The sequence below is a fragment of the Narcine bancroftii genome, chromosome 4 (assembly GCF_036971445.1).
Source record: "Narcine bancroftii isolate sNarBan1 chromosome 4, sNarBan1.hap1, whole genome shotgun sequence".
Classification (NCBI taxonomy): domain Eukaryota; kingdom Metazoa; phylum Chordata; class Chondrichthyes; order Torpediniformes; family Narcinidae; genus Narcine; species Narcine bancroftii.
Window position 1 is genome coordinate 89,714,474 of NC_091472.1, and position 25,949 is coordinate 89,740,422.

Genomic DNA, 25,949 nt, shown 5'->3' on the forward strand with positions numbered 1-25,949 from the left:
GACTTCCTGCATGTATTCTGATCTTCATGTGAGCCAATTATTCCTAAACCTCTCCAACATCACCACTGTTGGAACCTCATGTTCACTTTTACAGCATCTAAAGTTTGGAGCCATAATATCAGCAATTGGCCCATGAGGTCAAATTAATTTTTATTTAATTAGAGGGCTGCAAATCTTTGGAAATTTGAATACCAGTGTCTTGAAGACTGAGGGATTTTCTTTAAAAATTGAAGGGAACCAAGAGACATGGAATTGATAGGCTCACAGTTCTGATTTCTATTTATGTTTTGATACTATTGTTCAGTTAAAAAAATCCTGAGAGCCTTTCAGTTTGAGATTTAGTTCAATGTCTGTGACATGGCCTTGAATACAGCACTTGTTAGGATTCACTGAAATGATGTTCAAATAAATTGGTAACTAGTGCACAATATTGAACAAAGAAAATAAACTAACAAGATGTGTAGTTCCGATAACCTGTGAAATGGAATTCTAAATGTAGCAGTGGTTTTAATGTGGAAAGTAGCTCGGCAGAGAAAAACATTATCCCTGACCTTATCTAGATTTCAATTCCTGATGGCTAGACCACAAGTAATCACCAACAGGAATCTTATTTCCTTGAACTAAATGTAAACTTGGGAGAAAAGTCAGATTAATTATCTAAGAATTTCTGGGTTGAAAACATGTTTACAGGGTATTCCATCAGCCAAGTGGCAGACTGCTGGAAGTTGAGACAACACAGCCAGGAATTCAGTTTTACACTGCCAATTTTCTTGATGGAAGCTTGAAGGGCAAAGAAGGAGCAACTTATCCTAAGCATTCAGCTTTTTGCCTGGAAACCCAGAACTGGCCCAATGCTGTCAACAAGGTTGGTTTCTTGGGCATGGTGGGGAAGATAAAGGTAAAAGGGGGTGATGATGAATTATAATTTTGTTTGACCATTTTATTGTCCAAAACCATCATTTGTTTTCATTGTTTTAAAATTTCACTGCACAAAAATGAAAAAAAAACTGTAGCAATGGTATACTTGCATAGTAGCAGCTTTATGCAATAAAAGATTCTCTTCATAAATGGGAGTTTTAAAAGGAAGCACAACAGGAGGCTAACTCAACTAAATGTTTATGTATTGCAGAAGAATTTCCCAGATGCATTGCTGAGACCTGGTGAAGAATATAATCATACAACCTGGTTTAAATTCTCAGTGAGACAATAATACAGCAGCTCCGTATCTGCTGCCATATATGAATGAAGATATTCAGTAAAAAATAAATCACACTTGGGTGGTTTGGGTTTTTTTTTCAAATTTTATTTTATTGGCGAATGTAAAAAGTATATACATAGCCAAATTATCGATCAAAATCAATACATGTGTTTTATCATTTTTTTCTCCCCCCTCCACCTACTCCCTCAGAAAAAAAACCAAGAAAAGCGAGAAAAAAGCACAGTAAAATAAATAAATTGTGTAAACAATACTGGATATTACCTTATAAATTATGAGCTAATAATGTTAACCTCTACAACTATAAATATAAAATATATAATGAATTAATAAACTACTATAAATATAGGATATAGAAAACTTGGTCAAAATCTAAGCATATCAAAAAAATACATAAAAAACATCAAATAATAATAAAAGTTAAAAATTTAAAAATTATTAAGGTGAGATGAGGCCAGGGAGTGACAAAGCTCGAATCATAGCTACCATAAGTAATATAAATACTTATAAAGTTATAACACCAATCTTTTGCATATATGGAAACCAAGGGTAGTTTGGGTTTGATGGTGTGAGGAAATTAAATACATTAGGAAATATAATACAGTTCCCCTATTTACTGATATGTCAATAAGAGGGCAATTTATTCAAGGTGTCCAGATTAAGTAATGATATCTCTTTAGGTCATTTCCCAGGGAAGGTTTCTATAAAAATCCATTAGGACATCAGTGGCCACAGGAAAGCCAATACTGTGTGCCTGAAACTCAAGCGATTACATTTCCCTTGAACCAAATAAATGACAATTTTAGCCTTTAAGTTGTGCCCAAAACACAAAAGTACATATCAATAACTTCACAGTTTGAAGATTCTAATAGTTACTACTAGTTAAATCAACTCATATAATTGCCTTTTGTAACATAATAGTCTTTAAATGGCTTAAAACTGACATTTTTAAAGAATACGACACTATATTGTACAGAACATTTTCCTGTATCACCTCAGTACCTAATATACATAACTGTTTGAACAAGTGACAGAAAAGAATGAAATGGCTTAAAATTTAACTCTCTCCTGTAATGTTTTAAATGATCGACTCCAAACATTTTTTTTCCAACCAAGAACAAGAGCTTCACCTCCTGTTATTTTGCCAGTTTAAATGATAAACCCTTAACCTTTGCAGATGAGCTACAAATACTGACATTGCAAACATTTATTTCCCCATTCCCTTTTGAAAATTACAGTAAACCCCTGGTACCTATGGGGATTGGTAGATGCCACTAAGTATTTTCTGGTTGCTTGAGACACTCTTACAATGCAAGAATAAACCATTTAAAAGACAAAAATATGACATGTGGGCCCTATGAACCACTTTGAATTGCAACAGACAGCAGTGAGCACACAAAGACATAGCGTTAATCAGTTTGAAGTCCCAAACCTCATTAGACAGTGAAAGGTTCAAATCCTGTCCCCATGTGCCTTAGACCAGTCAACTTGTAATAAATAACAGATATTAATCCTTTACCAGAAGGTTGTAATCCAAAAAATGTATCAAGAACATTCAGCTCAGAGCTCTGGAAAATCAGGGATCTGAGATTGAATAAAATGCCTAATTTGTCAAGGCAAATTTATGGGAGTGATAAATATCTGGTAAACTGAATTTTCCAATTGTTTAAAAGATGCAAAATGGTTATCAATAAAAAGGTCTTTAATACCAATCATTAAAAGTAGAATCCTACAAGGCTGTAAAAGGTGATTGGACAAAATGAGGTTTGCAAGAGAAAAGCCATGAAATCCAAAATACCTTCTAAACTGCACCCATATTCTCAAAATGTATTTAACAATCAAATGGTCAATTAGTTTATATGAAACAAAAGAAAGTAATGACCCAAGAAATACCGAGATAGAAACATTTTTGGTGGAATTTAATTCCATTTTTACCAAAGCAGGATAGTCAACTTGATTATAAAATTGTAACAAGAACATAAGGTTACATAAATTGACCGCACAGTAATGGAATCTCAAATTAGGAATCATCAATTCTTTTAAACTTTTGAATATGAGCTTTATTTAAATAGGGGCACTTTCCTTGCCATATGTAAGACAATATACTGGTCAGGTCATTCATTTGAGTGCTACTGGTACCATGTTACCCAGTACTACCTGTCGCATGGTTGGGGGTTGGCAACTAAACTGGCTTAGAGTCGGGGTTATGTAAATTTTAAATTTATTTTGAGCAACTTATTATAGCTGTGCTTTGGGAATTCATATGCATGATTATTCTCAGTGCTTTTATCTATTTTTCTGCACCACATTCCATAATTGTTCTGTACAAACTTATTACTCAAAAATTAATAAAAATATTTTAAAGATAAATGATATTGTACTTACAATGAACAAACTTCATTTGATGAACATGTTAATTGTAAAGCATTTTACTTCATTTTCAATCACATTCTTTGAAAAAATTTAATTGTTACACCTATCTGCAGGTGCCTCTCCCTCCTCCAAGTTTACAGATAAAGCCTTTGACCAGGGCAACTCTTACTAAGCAGGGATAAGGAAATGGCGAGCAGCATCAACCAGCTCTTCATCCTGCTTCACACAACTTTATTCAAACAGCTGCTACAAGTAATGCTCGACCAAGGCAGTCTGCTAACTGAATATTTGCTTCCATCTTTACCCAAGGTTTATATGTTACTTCAGAGATCATTTATTTTTACAATTTCAAATGCATATTTTTTTTAACCCATGAAATTTTATTTAATTTGTTTATTTTCCTTTTTTCCTGGTTGCTTAAATTCTGGATATCAGGGGTTTGCTGTAATTCAATTTCAGTGCATTCCACACTGTAATTTGCTTCCTATTTTTTCTACTCCAATTATCTTCATTTCCAATTACAAGAGGCCTCTAATACAAAGTGCTTAAATAATCACTAGTGATTAAAATTTATAGATTAAAAGCTCAATATATTTTCAATTTTATTTATTATGGAGCCTTTGATTGCTCTGTAAGTTAAGAAATTTCTAACACTTAGTGGTGGGTGAATGGATTCAAATGTTATCAAACGTCATTACTAATATTTAGGTGGAGTGATTAACACAATGCTATTACAGCGCCAATGACCCAGGTTAGAATCTGGCCAACAGGGAGTTTTGTACATTGGTGGTGGGTTTCATCCTGGTGCTCCAGTTTCCACCCACCCTTTGAAAAAAAAGTATGGGGTTTGTAGGTTAATTGGTGTATTAGAGCAGCATGGGCTCTTGCTGTATACATCCATGAAGGATTACTGTAGGAAAGGATCGGAGAATCTACCTTTGGTTTTGAGCTCCAATATAATATACATGTATTGGGACTCAAAACCAAAAGTGGATTCACTGATCCTCTCCTACGCTGATCCCTCCACGGATTAGTGCTGAAAGAAAAGTAGGCTTCATTCTCCAGTGGTCACAAGCCCAAAGATTATCACTGTTACTATACCAAAGCTTCCATATTCTAAGATTAATCTTTGCAGATGTGTGATCCTACAAACTGTACTTGTTTTTCAAGAGCTCCCTTGTGTAGTGATGAGATGACGATCCCATTCCCGAGCTACTCCCAATTATGTTATTCTTCCATTTTCACCAGAGGTAACAATAAATTCAACTAAGTGCAATGATTTTGTACTGGTCCAATTAAAAAAGACATTCACACTTCTCAAGACAATTTATTTATTTCTATCTCCAGATACAAAAATGTGATACATCAAATGGCTTGCTGAATCTGATATTACAACATAAGAATACAACACTTATGTAGGGGAAAATGCAGATCACTCAATTTAGTCTCCAGGATGTGCAATCTTTTTAAAAAACATCCTACTCATGCTAATATTTTCTCCACAAAAGGGGGAAAAAAAAGCATGACAATTAAATTAGAAACAAGCCCTTTCATTTAAAATTAAATCAAAACCCCCACAAAGAACCAAAAGATTCCCATATAACTTCAAAGAATGTAAACCAAAAAAAATTCTAAAGTTTAGCTTTGCAAACTGGACTTAGTCATTTCCATCAGGACTTGCACTTCTACGAGAATTTTCAGATGGTGTGCGACTGAGGGAGGAAAAAGATAATTAGAACAAAATTTCAAGAACAAAATTTATTTACATCAATACACATTTCAGCAGACTATCAATAACATATCCCCATTCTGAATAAATTGTGATCCAGCACTTTGCTGATGCAGATTTAGAATTTCTCAGGCCATAATGTTTTAAGAAATAACGAGTTTATTTTAAATATACTAGTCCATTTTGAATAAAAGCAACAAGCCAAGATTCATTACCTAAGACATTCAGGTTATTAACTACCAATATACAATTCAAAGACCATGCTTTTTCATCAATCCTGTTTATATTATTGCATGACTATGTCTGACCAAAACAAACTGGAGATGTATTAACAATTTATGGTAGAATAAAAAAATAAGAAATTTCTTAAATCTAAATTAGTTTTGCAGGTATAGACTCAGACATTTTAATGAATATTCTTACAAATATAATTAAGTAGAGAAAAATCCATTTCTCTTGTGCATAAATTGTTAGTTTCGGTGATTCCTTACCTTCCCTTTGGTGAATGTGATCTGGACTTTGAGCAACTGTTTTTGGAATAGAATATAGAAGTTAATTAAATATCCAAAGGATAACAGACAGGCAAGGGCAAGTGCAAGGTTTCACTCCACAAATTAACAGTAACAAACTAAAGCTTTCAACTTAATCTGAACAACAAACCTCAATTCCAAAGCTATTCTACCAAGGATAGGCCATTCATAGTGTGTTATTAGGATCTGGATTCAAAAGTTTAAATGGTAGAAAACAAAGGTGAATATGTATCCAACCCAAAATGAAACAATATTCAATAGGGACCTGAAATTTTCAGGAAACATACATTCCAACTTCTATAACTAAATCTACACAATCGTAAACCCATCAGAGTACTTTAATCCCCAAGAATCATAAAATCAGAATTAACCAAAATAGCTCAATGCTAATTCTAGATCGTTAACAGATCAACCATTTAAGGCTTTTCCCAGGGGACATGCAATTTAAAAATTAAACTGACTGGGAGAGGAAAGAAAGTATAGAAAAAGGATTTGAACAAAGTAAACAATTACTGTGATTTCCTCTCACCTTCGAACAAGAGAGCGAGATTTAGATCTTCGTAGAGGAGACAGAGATCTGTATTTAAAAAATGTTTAACCAAATTGCATTAAATTCAATACCCAAGATAAATTGTACAACTACACAAGTTTCAAAAATAATTTACCATGTTTATTAGCATAAATAAGAGGATTTAACTTCCAGTCTGCAGAAGGTGTGTATTCAAGATAACTACAGATAAGGAAAATACACCACCACGAAGCAGCCTGTATCTGGTTTATAGATCTCATTAGCCAGTCCCTCAATAAGTCAGTTGAATTGTTATTGCAAATCTTAATTCAGTTTTCTGCAAACTCAAGACACATTTAAATAGTTTAATTGAATTCAAACACAAATTGCCACATCCAAACCTTAGCTCAAGTTTTCCCAACACCAGAATGGTGCAGCACTTACAAGACAGCAATAGCAAGAGAACACCTCAGGAAAACAGTGATAAGTGCAGAAAGTCAAACCAGTAGAGGATAGCAAGGGAAAGGGAAGAGATGGAACTGGAGTACTTGCTATCACCAGAACTTGCTCTTAAACCAACAGGACTGAGGAAACATAATAATTTCTTAAACTATCATTTTTAAGCAAGCTTCCGTTAGCGTTAAATAGCCATTCCCTGGCAGTCAATGTTGTGGCATCCCAAGATTATGAAACTACTAGTTCTTTGCTATTTAAAATTTCATATAAAACAAGTTCAATTCCTCCTGAACTACCAATAAATTGCCATTGCATGGAAATTCTGTTCCGATCAATGGTCAGCTGCATATTAATTTTCTGCACATTTTATCTGAAGTGTTATCAAGTCATTTCACAGACCAAGGTTTTTTAGCTCCTTAAACTCTCTTGTACTGATCAAAAACATGGGAGTGAGAAAGTGGGAATAGTCACTTCCAAGGTCTTTCCTCAGTTTTTTTTTCATTCAACCAGCCAAAACAGTAATTAGCAAAATAAATGCACACCTTCTCAATAACAAATTTATCTTGATTTCAACCCAAAAAGTACTATTAATATTGAAATGAAGTTCTTTGTGCCCCTGCCCTCCAGTGAAATGCAGAAGTGTAACAGACACTACTTTGTGCTAGTATTTTAAAAAAGACAGGGTTGAATTAATAAAGAGAACCAGCAACTCAAACTGGGGGATGGGGAGAGGAGCAAGTTTTGCACATGTGCATAGAAAGAAATTAATTAGAGTTTCTCTCTCTCTCACTCTATCCAATGAAGGGATTCACTAATTTCAATCAAGAGCACAAAAAAAGGATCAACTTAAAACCAAATCTAAGACGTTGTAAATAGTTGAAAAACAAAGTACGAATCAAATAAATTTGGACAGACATGTGGCTATATCATGTATAAACTCTGCAGCCAGATCTGTAGCAAGTGACTGCAGATCTTGTTGAACTTCACTTCATTTCAGAGTCAATGAAGTGAACTCAATACTTCAGAAGAACAGAAATGACCGAATGACTACAAGTAAGGCAGGTATGAGTGATTAATAGGGAGCAAGGCAGGAGCCTAAGCCATTGCCACCAATAAAGGTGTTGTTTGACATCTGTATCAATGATTCAAATGATAACGTGGTAAATTGGATCGGCAAGTTTGCAGATACAATAAGATTGGAGGTGTTGACAACAAAGAATGTTTTTTTAAAGTTTCCAGAGGTATCAGGACCAGCTCGAAAAGTGGGTTGAAAAATGTCGGATGGAATTTAATGCAAACAAGTGTGAAGTGTTGCATTTTGGAAGGACAAGCCAAGAAAGGCCGTACACAGTAAATAGTAGGGTGCAAGGAGTGCAGTAGAACAGAGGGACCTGGGAATACAGATACATAATTCCCTGAAAGTGGCAACACAGGTAGACAGGGTTGTTAAGACAGCTTTTGGTATATTGGCCTTCATAAATCAAAATATTGAGTATAGGAGTTGGGATTTTTATGGTAAAGTTGTACAAGACATTGGTGAGGCCAAATTTGGAATATTGTGTACACTTTTGGTCACCTAATTACAGGAAAGATATTAGGAAAACAGAGAATATTTACTGGGATGTTGCCCGGACTTTAGGAACTGAGTTACAGGAAAAGTTTAAACAGGACAGGACTTTATTCCTTGGAATATAGAAGAATGTGGGGAAATTTGATAGAGGTATTTAAAATTATGAAGGGTTGCTCAGATTAAATGTAGGTAAGCTCTTCCCACTGAGGGTAGGTGAGATACAAACCAGAGGACATGGGTTAAGGGTGAAAAGTTGAGGTGGAACTTCGCACAGAGTGGTGGAAGTGCGGAATGCAGACTCATTTTTAACATTTGGGGACAGGTACATGGATGGCAGTGTATGGAGGGCAATGGACTGGGTGCAGGTCAGTGGGACTAGGCACAAAGGTAATTCGGCGCAGACTAAGGGCTGCAGGGGCCTGTTTCTGTGCTGTAATATTCTCTGGTTCGTTCTAAATTTAAATTTTAACAGAGCACCGTAACAGGACCTTCTGGCTCACGAGCCCAAGTATCCTAATTAACCTACAACCCCTGTTCATTTTGAAGGGTGAGAAGAAACTTGAGCACCCGGAGGAAACCAATGCAGACACTGGAAAACATACAAACCCCTCCTTACAGACAGTGCCAAATTCAAAACCAGGTTGCTGGCATAGTAATAGCATTGTGCTAACTGCTGCATTAACTGTGCCGCCCTCTACTGAGGGAGAATGAACACTTAGGTTTTAAATGAAAAAAAAAGCAATGGTAATAATCTCTAAATTCTTACCTTAAGTGCATGCAAACTGGCATAGGATCAACAAAAATCAATAAGTTAAATTTATGCCTCAAAGAATGATGTGGGGAAAAATGGGTGACACTGGCCACTTTAGTAGAGAGCCATTCCACAATGACAGACTGCCTTTGATTTGAGCTGCGAATTGTGTCCCAGCAAATCCAATAACCAAGTTTGTATAAAGCTCTTTAAATAGTTGAGGGAAAATGGACTTTAAAAGAAGGAAATTCAGAATATGAAAACACGAGGCAAATAGTAGTAAGGGTAATAACCAGCTATGACAGGAAAGAATAGAGCATGCAAACACAAGTGCACCTGCAAAACAAGGTCAGTGGGGCAACTTAGTGTTATGGTTGTTGTTGATGTTGTCTCAGCTCCAGAAACAGATTTAAACGTAACCTTTGCTGCTGCGTGCAGAGCATGGATATCCTACATGCGATCAGGAAGGATTCCCCTCTAGTTTCCTCTCACATTCCAAAGGTATGAGCATTGTCCCCAATCTAGATCAGGAGCTAGAAGGGGGGAATGTGTATGAGGATGTAACAAAAAAAGTGGGATTAGAGTAGATATAACGTGATTTATGGTGTGAAAAATAAAAAATTTAAAAAAAAAAGCCCTGTGCTACTGAAAAAAAAAAGTAGATGGATTATTCCTCCTGCTTAATATAGATGTGGTTGGTCAAAGGACCTACGTCCATACTGTATGACTCAAAGAAATAGTAAAACAAAACAAAAGCTCTGAATAGATGTAATATTTGTAACAGGGTAAATTGATGATACAAAACAGAATTGGCTGTATTCCAGTGGAGACAAGTGGTTTCAAAGTAACCAAGGCGGAGAACAATGTTCCACAGTACCAAAAAGAATTTTAGAAAGATAATAAAAAGGATGATGTTGATAAGGACAAGATCAGTACAATAGTGGAAAACTAAGTTTGGGCAAGTAAAAGAATTGCTGGTGGAGGTAATCCATACAAAAGCCTACACTGTAAGAGTAAAATGTAGAAATTATGAGGCTTGTAAGCATGGCAATAATCGTGCGACTTTAATCTTCACTGAATCTAGGCAAATCAATTTCAGAACAGTACAACTCTAATTTTCTGAAATCCTCATTTATCCAATTTTCTTTGGTCCCAGAAGTGACATTGGTTCACTGCCAAAAATATTTGGATAACTGAGGATATCCCAAACAATCAGAAATCCTCAGTTATCCAAATTTTTTTTTTGGGAGCTGAAATGAGCGCACAGGTTGAAAAAAAAATTCACCTGACATGAAATTAGAATGACGATAGTCCTAGTTTCAGGTAACTCCCTACCATCTCTCCTTCCATTTCTTCTTCACCTACTTCTATTGACTTCTCTCTCCAACTGCGTGCCACTGTCTCCCAGCCACAAGTGGTTGGGAGAATCCCTTGTCCCAGCGTCATCAAGGAGAGTGGCCTCCTGAGCAGGAACTTCAGGCTCCCAGGCAGGAGTCAGTGATTGGTGGCAGCAGTTGGGAAGGGGGAGTGCGCACGTGAAGATTAGGAATGTGTTGAACTCAAACATGGAGTACCAGGACTTGAAGCCGGAACAGCCCCTGCTGGAACGAGCCTATGAGGAGACAGGAGCCCACCGACTCGTCAAATGAGTGTTCAACCGGCCTGGGAAACCTCCTCGGGGATTGGCGGCAGCAGTTGGGACATGTCAGGGATCAGTAGCAGGAACGTATTGGGGATTAGCAGCAGCCAGCTGTTTTTTTGGTGAGAATTAAAAATTATTTTAATGCTTATGTTTGTTGTGGTTTATTATACATGATTTCCTATTGCTACTGGCTGCTTTTTTAAAAAAATGACCAGTCATCCGAAATAGGTCCGGTCCCAACCTTTTTTTTGTGGAAACCTTTTGTTTTTTTTATATATGTATTTTAAGATTATAAATAAACAAGACAAACTAAAATAAACAACACCACCATCCACCCCCCCCCACCCACAACAGACCCTCCTCAAGGGGAGCAAAAAAAACCATATCAGTTAATTACATTTGCTGTGTGGTCAAACTTACAATAAAAAAAATTAAGATATTTCCAAACCCATAAATTTCAAATAAGGTGACCACATCTGAACAAGAATATTATGCAAATTATATGCTATTTTCTCCATATAAATACAAGATCTCAACTCATTATGCCAGTGGGCTATAATTTAATTCCACATTATCTTTCCATGTAATCGCAATACATTTCTGTGCTATCGCTAATGCTAAACAAACAAACACCATCTGAAACTTGTCCAACCCTAAACCAGTGACTAAAGATATGGTATAACCCAACAAAAAAATTTAATGGATCCAATGGTAATTTAATCTTAAATAATTCTTCCAAAAAGACTAATTTTTTCCCAGAATGGTTGAACCTTATCACAAGACCAAACTGCATGTACAAGTGTTCCAGTATGAAGTCCACACCTAAAGCATAAATCTGAATTACTAAAACCATCTTTTTAAGTTCTCGGGAGTCAAGTATAGCTGATGTAAAATAATTATAATTAACTAAACTATATCTTACATTAAGTAATTTATTCACACTATCTTGACACATAACTTCCCATTCCTCTTGAGATGTATCAAAAGAGGAATCTTCTTCCCATTTAATTCTGGATTGACTTAAATTTGGTTTATTCACCTTATCTTGTAACAAGGCATACATGTCTGAAATAAATTCCTTTTGTAATGTATCTAAAATCAAAAGCTCAGTTAATTTAGGTAGCGTCATTTCTCTTCCAAAATTATCCATCACCAAATCTTGCACTTGATAATATACAAATAAAGAATTAGATGGTATCCAAAATTTTTTCCTAAGTCTAGTAAAAGAAAAACAGTCCGTCTTCAAAACAATCATCGATCACCTTTATACCTTTAGAATTCCAAATATTTAAATACGAATTATTCATCAAAAAAGGAATAACTTTATTTTGATATTACGGGGTTTGGGTCGTAATCTTACCAGTTATCCGAAAAATTCAGTCATTTGAAATAGGTCCGGTCCCAACCCTTTCTGATAATCAGCATTGTACTGATTCAGAACAATCATGTGGGATTTTCCCAGCAGTTGGGGGGGGGGGGGGGGGGGGGGCGGGGAAGGAGACAGACTATTTTAGGTCTAGCGATGTACAAGACAAGATTAATTATTTAAATAATATTTCATATTTAACATTTAGTTTGACAGCAGGAAACCTGGGTCTGAAACTTGTATTTTAACCATGATGGAAGAGATCACCAGGTGATATGCTGTCAAAATCGACTGCTTGAGTCACTCCAATGTGTTGTGTGGATATCACATATGAAAGCCAATCAACAAAGGTGAAGTGAATGGATGCTCAGAATTAGATCCTTCAACCCATGTCCATGCCAACCATCAAGTATTAATACCATTTACTACCATCTAGTCTGTAGTCTTCCAATGCTTTAATAATTTAAATGCTCCTCTAAATACTTAAATGTTGCAAGAGACTGTTCCAAATTCTAACCAAATAGCGGTGTGAATTATTTTTGTTCAGATTAATCTAAATCTCATCTCTTGGTCCCTCAGGCTTCTCCTTCTAAAAATCAACTGCTCCATGGTCTTTGTGACATTGACAGCAAGATTGTTGTTCTGGCACCACCCAACCAGATTCTTGATCTCTATCCTTGTACCCTAACCTCATTGTTCTTTTATTCTATGCTCTGGGTAAAGAAAGCAAGAATCTTGTACGCCTTCTTCATTATCTTATCTACCCATGCTGATATCTTCAAGGTCTTGGACTTGCAAAATGAGGTCCTTTAATACTCCAAGGCCAACCATTATGCATATCCTATCCTTATTAGTCCTTTAAAACATCACCTCATGCATATTTAAACAAGATTTAATCAATCTTATCCTGTAACAAATGTCCTCCTCAAGATCAACATTAATTTTCTTGTCATATGCAAACTTCTAATCATATCTTCTCGATAATATACAGACCATTAATGTACATGATGAGCAATGAGGTTCCTGGCACCAATCCATGTCATATACTACTGGTCATTTGACTCCCAAACATAACCTTCTACCATCAGCCCTGCCATTATTACAAAGCCAATTTTGTAACTATTTGCCAACTTGCTCAAGGTCAAATGAACTAACATTCTGGACCAGTCTCCTCTACAGAATCTTGTCCAAGACGTTAGTGAAGTCAATGTAGACTTCATCAATGACATTACTTTCCAGCTGCCTTATTATGTCTTGAAAAAATTCAATCAAATTGGTAAGACTTTTTTTATTGAAAACATGGTAAGCAGATTCTGGCCATTGAAACCAATGATACCCAATTAACATAAAAGCATGTACGTTTTGGACGGTGGGAGGAAACTGGAGCATCCAGGGAAAACCCACACAGGTTACATGGAGAACATACTTACAGACGGTGCTGGATTCAAATCTGGGTCACTGGCGCTGTAATAGCCATGCCACCTCTAACTAAACAAATGTTGACCATCTTTGATTAACCCTAGGCAATCCAAGTGCCAATCAATCCAGTTCCTAATTTTTAAATATCTTTCCTACCAATGAATTACATCCATAGCCTGTAATTAATTACCTGGCTTATTCCTGCTGATATTCAATGGTACATGTTCTGACCCTACCTGTGGCCTAAGATTTTTAAAAAATCTGCTAATATTGCAGCAATCTTTCCCCTGCTTTCCAATGGAACCTACAGCACACCTGTTTCTTCCCAATGTAGCCTGCAACATCCCTCATTGTGTCCTGTAGATCTGCCAACTTTAAATAAGCCAATGTCACCCTTTTGATAATGTTTTAGAATTTCACTGCCTAAATTCTCCAATACAAAGCTCTCCCTTTTAAGTGAATATGATGAGAATATTTATTTAAGACCTTACTCCTGCCATAGATCACTATTTTGACCCTAATAAGCCCTTTCCTTTCTCCCTGGTAATCTTCTTGCCCTTAATCATTATCCTGTCCACTGATGATATTTCAGGTCCCTCTTTGCCCTCCCAATTTCTTAAGTATCCATATTCTTTAAGGACCTTCCCTATTTTCTATGCAAAAATTGGCAGTTTGGTGGACATGGAAGCAGGATGTCTAAGGTTACAAAAAATTTAGAATACAAAAGGATCCTGATTAATCTTGATCAGGAGGATTAGAAGATTAAATTTAATGGACTCAAGTGCAAAGTAATACAGAAAGTTAAATCAGTTTAGGACATACAGTAAATGGTAGTGCCCTGGGGAGAGTCGATACGTCGATGGATACAAATACTTAGCTCATTGAAATTGGCAACACAGGCATGGTGGCATAAGGATTGGTATGCAAGAGCATGTGCCAAAGTGCTGAAGATGCATGGACCTAGAACACTGCAGTGATAACCTGGGACTGCAAGGATTGACATACATTTACCAGAACCTATGTGAGAAAAATGACTCCATCTACTGAAGTACTTTCCCTTCAATGCCATTAATTTCACTGTTACTTGGGTGTTTTGATACCACATTTGGTCAAATTCTGCCTTGACATCAAGAATGGTCACTTTCACTGTACAATTCAGCTCTTTTGTCTAAGTTTGAACCAAGGCTGTGAAGGTCTAGAACTGAGCAGTCCTGGCAAACCCAAACTGCACACCAGAGTTAATGCTGCTTGATAGCTTGTCACTACCATTCTGTTGATGATTGACAGGGAATAATTAGCTGCACTGCATTAGTCCTACTCTGTGAATAGGACATACTTAGGCACATTGTCAGGTTCCAGGGTTGTAAACATTTAGTTCTGGGGCACAAGGTTTTTGGTATTTTAGCTAGGATGTTGTTTTATTCCATAGTCTTTGTTTTATCCAGTGCTTTGAACCATTTCTTGTAATCAAGTGGAGCAAATTGAATTAACTGAAACACAGCTTTTGGAATGCTGGGGATTTCAGGAAGCAGCAAGATAGGTTGCACATCCTTCAAATCTCTTTCCATTTCCCCCTGGCATTTGTGAAGGTGGAGAGTTTCTGGAGCTGCATCCTTGCAGGTATGGTAGGAACTTGCTATGAAAATAAAAAACAATGCTGTGAATTGATATGGTTAATGCTAAGAGGATGTTTTTCCAGCAGGTTAGGAAGTATCTGAAAAATATGGAGAACAGGATTAAACATGAAAGTCTGCATATGCTAGGATTGTAAAGCAATACACTAAAGAGCTGGAGGAACTCAGGAGGTCAGACAGCATCTATAGGAAATAGAGGGTAACCGGAAACATTGGATACTCTTCCTTATGAATGCTACATCACTTGAGTTTCCAGCACGTATGGGCATTGCAGTACAGTTCAAAAGTAAGGATTTGCACATTTAGAGGGAAATTAGGATTTTTGATTCTCAGGGGTGAATCACTTAAAAGGATGGTTTATACCTGTACTGGGGAGGGACCAATATTATTGTGGGCAGATTTACTGGAGAAGTTACAGAGCGTTTAAACTAAGTAGGGGGATGGGAACCAGAGTGTTAGGTCAGATGATGGAGCAGTTGGTGAAAAGATATATAGGATGCACAGTGAGGTTGTGATGAAGAATGGAGCATAAAGGTAGTCTGTGTTCTTTAATGAACTTAAGAGTATGGATCAGTACATGGGATGCAAGTTCATGGGTTTAGACATTTCAAAAGGGATAGCAAAGGAGTTGAGAGGAGAGCAGCATTACTAATCAGGGAAATTATCACAGCTGCTGAAAGGGAGGACATTGTAGAAGGATCACCTACTGAATTATAGTCAGAAACAGGTAGGCAGCGATCACTATTGGAAATATTCTTTGGGCCTCAAATTGCCACCAGGACATTGAGGAGCAAATAAGAACAATTTTGGAAAGGAGAACAGGGCTGTTGAAATGGAAGACTTCAACTTCCCCAAGAGTGCAAAAAGGTTCAGATGTAGCCAAAGATACCTGTCACAGTATTTGGACAGGCCAACTGAAGAGGCCATACTGGATCTAATATTCAGTAATGAATCAATTCTGAAATCTCGGTGGGGAAGCAGGATTATGGACAAGGATTGTAAACAAAATGGGAACATGTTCAATTGGGAATTAGGGAGGAATTGAGAGTGTAAATTTGGAACAGATGTTCTCAGGGAAATGCACAGCAGAAATATGGAGGATGTTTTGGAACCACATGCATGGGTTCCTGGATAGGTTTGCCCGACTGAGACAGGGAAAAGATGATAGGATAAGGGAACCATGGTTGACAAAATGGGTAGGCAGCTAGTCAAGAGGAAGAAGGTTGCACAAGGACAAGAAAGCAAATGTTAGGAAGGGCTCGAGAATTGTATGGTAGCCAGAAAGGAAAAAGGACTCAGGAGAACAAGAAGGCTCAATAAGATCCTGGCAAAGTCAAAGAAAAACCTAATATGTTCTTCACATACATGAAGAACAGAAGGATGACTAGAGAGGACCAATTGGGGATAAAGAGATGAACAAGTGCCTGGAGGCAGAAGAGGTCCTAAATTAATACTCTGCTGCAGTGTTCATGAGGGAGAAGAATCTTGGTGAATGCAAGGTCAGTGTAGAACAGGCTAATGTGCTGGAGTACACGGAGGTCAAGAGAAAGTACTAGATCTTCAAAAAATTATTCAGATAGATAAGACCTCGGGACCATACGAGATATACTACGAGATATACTGGAGGAGTCCTAGGTGTGCTCGCATATGTCACTGGAGGCTAGAGGTATTTTAGCCTTTATCACAAAAAAATTTGTTTATAAAAATCTTACTGCAACTGCATGGAGGCTCGGCAAGATGTCAACTGGTGCATGTTTATATCTTCCTTATGAGGAGTGATTGAATGGACTAGATCTACATTTGAGTTTAGAAGAATGAGCAACCACATCAAAATTTATGTAATTCTTAAAGTGCTTGAAAGACTAGATGCAAGGAGAATCTTTCCACTAATTTGGGGACTACACCAAGGTGTACAGTCTGAGTACAAGACTAAGCTCTTTTGGACTGAAGATTACCGTAATTTCTTCACTCAGATGTCTGTCAACTTTGGAATTCTCTATCTCACCACACCAGGTAGAGATCAATAGATTTTTGGGAATTAAGGAAATCAAGAGACATTATACATAATGCTGGAAAACGATCCCAAGATAGAAAACCAGCCGTATCAATGGCAGAGCAGGCTAGAAGTGAAAGATGGCCTATTTTTGATCCTATGTTAAGCATTCAATACTCAATGAACTGGTTTCCAAATTTTACTGCAGCTAATAATAAGCTTTCTCAAATGGTATTAAAACCATCTCCACGTATATGGAGCAGATTAATTAACAGAAAAAATATTACATGAAAATTAAACTGACCTGCTTCTCTGCCTTGACAGAGACCTGGATCTGGATCGTGACCTTGATCGAGATCTATACAAAAGAGCAATACCAAATTAAAATGACAGCAATACGAGATGGGGTAAACAAACTACAACTTACAGGTACTTAACTTAGAAAAAACATTTACCAATCCTCCATAAGTGCTTTGATGTCATCTACAATTGATTCAGTTATCCAGAGTAATGAAGGGGTGAACCACAATAGATAAGGCAAAAATACATTAAAATGGCAATGGAAGCTCTTGCATAGTACTTTGTTTAAAGTACTTTATCCTGCTGCTTAATTGACTTTCTTTTCTAATAATTACCTGAATTGTTCCAAAATCAATTAATTATTCAAGAGTGCAGCATCTTGCTGCTCTACATAATCAAACAAGCACAGTAGTGCCCAATATTTTGTCTGAAAGTACAAGCTTTTAAACCAAAGAATACAAGGTTCCCCCTCACACACACTCAAGTTAATTTGCAAATTGGGGTAAATCAGCCACTGGATAAGCTAGTCAACTGAACTTCTTTCATAAACTAACTGAATTCCAGAGAAGCCTCCACCATTGAATTTCTGTTGGCTCTCACAATTGCTTAAACTATCTGACTGCAAATATATGTTTATTAGGAAAGTTTATGTTTGCAAATAGAAATGATCAAAATGTACATTCCTTCAGGCACTTTTGTGATTACTGTTTATACTCGTGTAACAGTCAAGTTTTTTGGACCAATTTATCGGTCAAATTTTGGGGGGGGGGGGGCCTCGACTTTTACAGTAGCCATATTTTTGACTGCGGTCAGTACCTGCGCTGGGAGCTTGGATAGCTGGGACTGCATGGTAAGTCCACATTCTAGGAGTCAGGAGCTCGAGTGGATGTGCGGCCAGGGCCTAGCAGTGTCGCAGGGCGCGCACAGCCGAAGATTTATAGTCGAGGCTTCAGGAGGTCAGGGCCAAGAATTTTGCGGGGGGGGGGGGGGGGGGAGGAGAAAAAATTGACTATTACACTGGTATACATGATAATTCCAAACATATTTATTAATCTTCTGCAGTTTTCATGAAGCTCATTCTAAATACCTACATTTTCTTCCATTTTAACATACTTAAAATTGAAGCCATTTGTCACAATATAACAATTCCATTTTACCACTGTAGTGCGTGTCGAAAGAACCAAAGACTTGTTGATCCAAACCAAAGCTTTTATTAACTAAAAGACTGGAGCATATCACAAGTAGGTCGACCAGTCCAGAATGACCTGGTCTGGCTAGGAGCAATCCTTTAAGACCTGCCAGTAGGTGTGGCTACACTCTCAACCAATCACAGTCATCCTACACTACAATCTGTACATATACACATTGGTGATAGAATCTGTACTATAACAAACACAAAGACCAAAAGCCAATCAATACAGAAGGGAATAAAATTATTCAAAAAGGATACATTTAAATAAACAAGATCGCCATTATTTAGCAGTTATATTACAGTTGCAGTGAGTGCAACGCACCAAAGCCATTAACAAGATAGACAATTGACAAAATAAGAGGATATAGAAGCAGGACGCGTGGAATAAATCAGAGTATCATATCAGACTAGAGTCAAACTACCTGCTTTATGTTGCAACTTCTTAGAAAATTTTTGTACTGTCAACTGTAACCATTTCAAGAATTAATTTTAAAATTTATAAAAAATTCACACTCTAGCAGTCAATAAGATCTTAAAACATTGTACTTGCTTTCAAGCGCAAACTCATTATCAGCTGTAAACAACCCTGCAGTTCTCAAAAAAAAACCTGATGCTGGAAACCTCAGCTCTTTGCTCAGAAAGATTAACTTAGGTTCTCTCCACATTTGCAGCCTGACCCACTGAGCACTTAGAACATTTTGCTTTAATTTTCGATCACTGCAGTTTTTTTTGTTTACTAATTAACTGCATTAATGTTATCACAGGCATCTAAATACAGTCACTGCTCAAAAATTCAATTCGGCACCAATTACAAACAAAGCACCAATAATATCTAATATCTTCTCAAGATGGTAACTCCTCAGGCCTCTCCTTGATATTAACTTTCAAACAATTGTCAAGAAAGAATGAAAACATGCAATCAGTAGAATATAAACAATTATCAAATGATTCAGAGTTCAATATACTTTAAAGGAGAGTGAATAATGTTATGTTGTACTCACCTCGACCTTTTAGGAGAGAAAGATCTGGACCTCCGAGGAGAAAATGATCTGGACCTCCGAGGAGAAAATGACCTGGACCTTGACAAAATTTGAATATAGTTATTGTTACATTATACAATACATTTTAGAACCCAAGGTACCAATTCTTGATACTAAACTTCCCTTAAAGTAGTGGTTCCCAACCTTTTACTTTCCACTCACATACCACTTTAAGTATTCCCTATGCCATAAGTGTTTTGTGATTAGTAAGTGATTGCTTAAGGTGGTATGTGAGTAGGAAGGGAAGGTTGAGAATTATTGCTCTAGACCCAATTATTACTGAAATATTTTGCTTGAAAAAAATTGTCATTGGTCCATTTCCTTTGGAGTTATGCAACTGTGCACATAACGAATCAATTTGGAATGATTAAATCAGTGATTTTCAAACTTTTTCTTTCCACCCACATACCACCTTAAGCAATCCCTTATTAATCAGAGAACATTTATGGCATAGGGAATACTTAAAGTGGTATGTGAGTGGAAAGTAAAAGGTTGGGAACCATTGACTTAAAGGAATACTGTTACAGGTTATATTATATATTATGAATAAATATGTCCTTAAAAAGAGATAGATTATGGGGGTATAGTGTAGATTGTGACAGAATATGTTGTTTTATATTGTTTACAGATAGGATTTTGGGAGGTAAAGTGTGGCAGGAAGTTTATGGCACATACAAACACCAAAACAGATCTCATTTAAAATACTGGAGCCCTGCTCAAGCTAGTCATTCTGGCTCAGAATACCTTTGCAAAAGCTTTGGGGAGAGCCCAAGGCACTTCACTAATGGATTGTTGTTTTGAAAAGCAACAGATAAAAGAAGTCGGAGGATTAGATTCAGAGCCACAGTCTGTCTGGAAGTTGCTGTTCTAAGAGGGCCATGTGGTTTTGCAAGCAGAGAGAATAAAACAGGCTTTTCTCAGAGAGAAAGAAAATTCAGTTCTACAGTTCAGCAGCTGGGACTGGAACAGGACAAGCTAGCAAGCTTGTGGAAAAACCCCATTTTGAAGATGGGTTGTGAGTGCTTAGTTCAGTTTGGTCAAAGCCCTTGTGGTCCATACATGAGTAGAGGACTGGCTGTCTCATGTTTCACTTGAAATAAGGGAAATAAAAACTCTGTGGTGACATGAAAGAAAGAGGTCATCATCTGGAAAACCCTGATGAGGCAAGTTTCTTCAGCAAGACACTGAAGTGGCTGATTGAAAGGGATCAGTTTGTGTCCAGCAAACAACAAATCTCTCTCTGAAAACTGAGAAGAACCCTCCTGAGTGGTAACCATTTACCTTTCAAGCACCAAAGCCTGGTGAAATTCATAAATGTTAAACTCTGTGCACAGTGTAAGTATTACCTGCAACCAGTGAACTTGGTGGAATGAGAAGTGAGATTGGACAGTGAATTAAAGAACTTTTCTGAACTTACATAAAACATTACATACACATGTGCTTAGAATTAGAAGGGGGTTAAGTAAGTAAGAAGTTAACGTTTGATTCTGTTTTCATGTTTAAAGAAAATGAAAAGTGACTTTTGTTTAAGTAACCATTGTCTTGGTGAATTTCTATTGCTTCTGGGTTTTGGAGTCCTCTGGGCTTGTAACAATACCTTCTGCCACGGCTACGGCTGTGTGAACGAGTATATCTTCTTCCACGTGATCTTGAACGTGATCTAGTCCTGGACCTGGTTTAACAAAGGAGAGGAAGGTTAAATTTAGTCGTTTCAGAATAATATTCAAGGAATATCTCTGCTGGAATCTAAACAAAAATTGCTACAATACAGTATTTGTGTCAGTTTGAAGACAATGTGGGGACCTATATACATCTTTTTAGTTAAAATCTACATAACGTAGATCCAGTTTAAAAATTACATTTCTCTTAGCATTTTGTGCATTGTAAAAAAAAAACTTGTAAGTGGTACATAAAGTAAACCTTGCAAGTTTGCAGGTCAGTCGACCCCCTCTTTGGACCAAGCTCAAGCAGATCTAGTCGATCTAGAAGTATCTATCAGATCATCGCAGCATCTAGATGTTCTTCAATCTAACGACGATCAAATTGACAGCCAAATGAGCCAATGTGAGGCTTGATTGACGCAGGATGGTTTGTCTACGAGGGAATGCGGTCAATCTGGTGTTCCTCTAGAAAGGGGCCCAATTGAAAGCCAATTTACAGCATAACGGCGATCACCTTGTCTCATTCTCAAACATTTTCTGCCCTCAAAAGAATCTTAAAGGTGAAGCTAGTTGTAGCAGGCTCTCGAGGGGATCTGGCCTCATGCCAATCACTGTATGCTCTAGGCGCATCAAAACTGTTGGATTTGCTAGATGCCTTAGCCTGATATCATGAGGCTCACGACATTCTGAATCGCGGTGACTGACTCAAACGAAGAAACCTGAAAGGTTTGGACCAGGCGGATCATTAATATTCAAAACATTCACATTGAAACTCAAAAGTCAAACAAATAAAAATGCCACAAGACCAATTAACACTTAAATGTAAATCAGCAAACAATGATAAAGCAGTGCATTTCTTTATTTAGATGAAAATAATACTGCTTTCATATACTTAAAATGCTTTGAAGCAATATTAAGTCACTGAGACTGGTATCCCATACCTGCTCCTCCTGCGTCGACTATAGCGGTGACAATCATATGCATAATGACCCTTTTCTCCACATTCATAGCATCGATCATTTGGGTCAAAGGGCCTTCGTGCTGGTGGCCGCTCAAAACGTGAACGCCGTGGCATTCCTGTTGATAATTCCACTCGAACACGTGAACCACAAATTACCCTTAAGTTAAAGAAATGACTGTTTACACAACATTCCCACAATGCACAAGTTAAAATGTTCAAGTACAACAATGCTGTCATTATTGGAATTTTAAAGCTTCAGTAGTAATCTGTACATTATTTCATATTGCATTCAATGAGATATACTAATTGAGATTCTACCACCTTTGTTTCTGCACACAACCATGCTTTTCGGATTCCTTTACTGAAAGCCACCTTCATGCAGCAATGATGTAAACACCACTAGATCCCAACTAAAATTTCAGAAAAATATACTTCTCTCATTAGTCCAAAAATGCAAGTTCAAAACCATCATTTGGATTCGTTGGGGGGGGGGGGGGGGGGGAGCACAAAGAATGAGTACCTACCTCCCTTAAACTCAGTGAAAAAACAAACAGGAACATGGCTGAGACAAAATTTAAAAAAATATTTTTATTGAAAGAAGGCACATTTAAGCTATTATACTGTTCATTCAAATAAGCAATAAACAATTTTCACCAGGATGGATGAAGCTATAACAGAACACAGAACTACAAGTATATGGGGAGCAAAGAATTAAACATCAACAAAAGTTTTCAAAACATGACATAACAGGGGAGCACTTGGAAATTGCAGAACCCCAATTTTCAATTACAGTTTAAAAGACCTGGTATATAAGCATAGAAAAAAAGTGAATAAACTCACCAGTAGCAGTTTGACTACCACCTGGGCCCTAGGCTAAGCGTTAGCAAGGCCACCCCCCCCCCCACAACCTAGCCCTGCCATGGGCCCAGGATGCCCCTCGCTCCCCATCGAGGGTCTGGCCACCCAGGCGCCACTCTCTACTGGCCTCTCATTTAGCTGTACTGGCCACCTGTCACACACACACCCCTCCTGTTGTTCACTTACCGCAGGTGACAGGCCACCTTAGAGCCCCCTCCTCAAAAATGCCGCAAATCTTCATGCCACCGTTACCAGCTCCCAAAAGCCACCGCGCACGTCACCCTGGCAATGGTGCCAACTCTGGCCCACAGGCACCAGCTTCATCCGCACAGTTGGGGCATTGGAGAACAATGTGCATGCTCCTTAGTCACTTCCAAGTCGCGACTGCACCCTCAGCTCCTTCGGCAGAGAAAAGGTGCATTCTCGCCATGGGATTTCTGGCAGCCATGAAACTGGCCGCTGTGCTGTTTGGTGTTCTGTCATATTTGCCCATCACTTTTCAAGCACCCCAGGTTTCCAGAGTCTGGTTTGGCTCCCCCTTCCTCCCCCCACAGCCATGGTTGCTATTGTACCTCGCCAACCCCCCTGAAACAAATGGAATTAAAGACAGAGGTAAAAAGCAATTTAAAGAAGAACAGGTAAATCATTATTACCGGTACTCCCTATCATTTCTTCCACAGAACCCCTACACCTTTCCATGGAACCCAGTTTGGGAAATGTGGCCTTATAGGATTCCTTCCAAAAAAGATTAATTACAGCAATTAATCTCCACTTTCCTGTCATCTCATTGGACAAGAGTTGTTCATCTCAGTTTGTTATTCAGGGACTTAAAAAGAAAAAGCAGTCATGAGCAGGCTCAGGTGATAGAAGCTGAAAGATTTGCACTGAAAATAAAATTCAACTGAGACTGATGACACCACCACAGTGAAATAGAAGAAATCCAAAATTGTTCTTTAAGAACAATGGTTTAATAACATTTACCACTTAATGATTTAAAAAAAAAGGCAATTATCTGGGAGAGGAAAGAGATGAAAGAAAATGGTAAGCATTGTCCAGTATAAGTATATTTATACAACTTTAGTTCAAGAGTTGAGTGATTCTCTCGTAGTAAATCAGTGATACTGCAGAATTGCCAAGGCCATTAAATCACGATTTCTGGATGACTCATTTAAATTACCTATTAATAGTTGACAAAAGGTAGAGAGCAAAGCAAAAAAAAAAAATTCAAACAATCGACAATTCACAAATTGCTGTGGAACCATTGTAAATGCAAATAACTATTATTACCTCCATGCATAATGCACCTTGTGATATCTAGGTAGAAACTTTCAGGTATTAAAAAAAATTAATTGTTCATTATGCACTGCTGCCAAAGGCACTGTAATAAGTATTTGGCCAGATGAACTTGATCCTTGCAAGAAAGTGTCTTGTTGATTTGAAGTTTCAAACTCCAATTCCTCAATCGATTCCAACTTTTTCATCCATGAGCATTAAAGTATCTCAGCATAAAGTGTAAACTGAACAACTTTGATGGAAGAATTCTGGGACGAATGCACAAACCTATATTTTCATTAACCTCCAAAATTCATGCCAGGCATTCAAAAAAAGCCTGGGGGTTTATACAGATAATCAAAATTCAGAGGAACCATGTCAAAAAAAACTTCAGACCTTAACACAAATTAGCAGATCTGCCCTGCAAAAGTGACAAAATGAAATAGAAAATTAACAGAAGGAAATAGGTCACCAAGTCCAAAAGCGTTTTCAAAAGCAAGCAGACTTGCAGCACAGCAAGCATGGACCAGTTATATGGATAGCCACAAGGGGAAGAAGTTGAGAAGGTAAATCACCAACGATCTCTAAGCAACAAGAAATGCATCAAAAGATTTTATTTAAACTTAAGTGAAGCAAATAAATTCCAATTCCTGGACAAAATATAAACTGATGTTTACAGTGGCACCAATTTCTGAAAACAAAGTTGACCTAATAGAGTGTTTTGCCCCATAATCAGTTATACTGCCAAGGCAATATACTCCCAATATTATCATTACCATTAGAGATTGAAAAATGTCAATTCTAGATTTTAAAAAGCGCAAATCTGGATTATGCCACATTTAGAATATTTGTCTAAGAAGCAATGAATTACATACTTTTCTTGATTACAGTCCTTTTAAAAGGACTTTGTAGCAAAGCCCAAGATTGGCAAGTTGATCAACGAGGATAGTAAGACTATTTTGAAGTGCCACTTTTTGATCAGTTCCAGCTCTCAATTTTAACTGGGATCTTCCTTTCCCCATATGCAAATCAACATGTTTCCTTTCATTTACATAATTAAGAATCAGATTGATTGGAGACTGATTTGTCACGAAAGCTCTCCAAAACATAACCAAAGTTCCACAAAATGCAGAAGAACAAAGGCTCACCCAAAGGTCCTAGTTGAGGGCGAGTCATGAGGTATCGTTTTATATTCAAGTTTGCTGAAGTGTACAGCTCTTTACTGTACTATTTATGAGGATTTCTTTCTCTAGCAATGCAACATGCAAAAAGAATAAAATCTGCAAAGAGAGATTGGGAAGAGGTGATTTGATTTTTCACCAATGGTGTCAACAAAAGCAAACCATTTTACAGCAGGCTTGCATTCCTTTCATGCTGACTTCAGTGGAAATTATGAATAATACAAAAATTATTATTGCTTAATTTGTTTAACTAATGACACTCTTGAATAAGAGTTGCTCATGAGTCTAGAGAAAGTT

At 37.3% G+C, this 25,949-nt stretch overlaps 2 protein-coding genes across 16 annotated transcripts in view; one reads left to right on the plus strand and one right to left on the minus strand.

The window, feature by feature from the left end:
- galm (galactose mutarotase) overlaps window positions 1-3,586 on the plus strand; it is a 111,676-nt gene extending 108,090 nt beyond the window's left edge. For 2 of the 3 annotated variants that reach the window (XM_069931929.1, XM_069931928.1), the window contains exons 6-7: window positions 691-865; window positions 1,130-3,586. In XM_069931929.1, coding sequence (XP_069788030.1) covers window positions 691-865; window positions 1,130-1,210 — 256 coding nt within the window. In that variant the 3' untranslated portion in view covers window positions 1,211-3,586. The remainder of the gene's footprint in view (window positions 1-690; window positions 866-1,129) is intronic. The other variant, XM_069931930.1, reaches the window with a different exon arrangement.
- Window positions 3,587-4,903: 1,317 nt separating this feature from the next.
- The window catches only part of LOC138760808 (serine/arginine-rich splicing factor 7-like), a 45,142-nt gene continuing 24,096 nt past the window's right edge, over window positions 4,904-25,949 (minus strand). For 12 of the 13 annotated variants that reach the window (XM_069931944.1, XM_069931950.1, XM_069931946.1 and 9 more), the window contains 7 exons: window positions 22,322-22,498; window positions 21,317-21,391; window positions 19,681-19,758; window positions 17,492-17,545; window positions 6,378-6,425; window positions 5,810-5,845; window positions 4,904-5,301 (listed from right to left, as the gene is read on the minus strand). In XM_069931944.1, the coding sequence (XP_069788045.1) occupies window positions 5,247-5,301; window positions 5,810-5,845; window positions 6,378-6,425; window positions 17,492-17,545; window positions 19,681-19,758; window positions 21,317-21,391; window positions 22,322-22,498 (523 nt within the window). In that variant the 3' untranslated portion in view covers window positions 4,904-5,246. Of the gene's footprint in view, window positions 5,302-5,809; window positions 5,846-6,377; window positions 6,426-17,491; window positions 17,546-18,303; window positions 18,435-19,680; window positions 19,759-21,316; window positions 21,392-22,321; window positions 22,499-25,949 lie in introns of those variants that run through there. The other variant, XR_011355882.1, reaches the window with a different exon arrangement.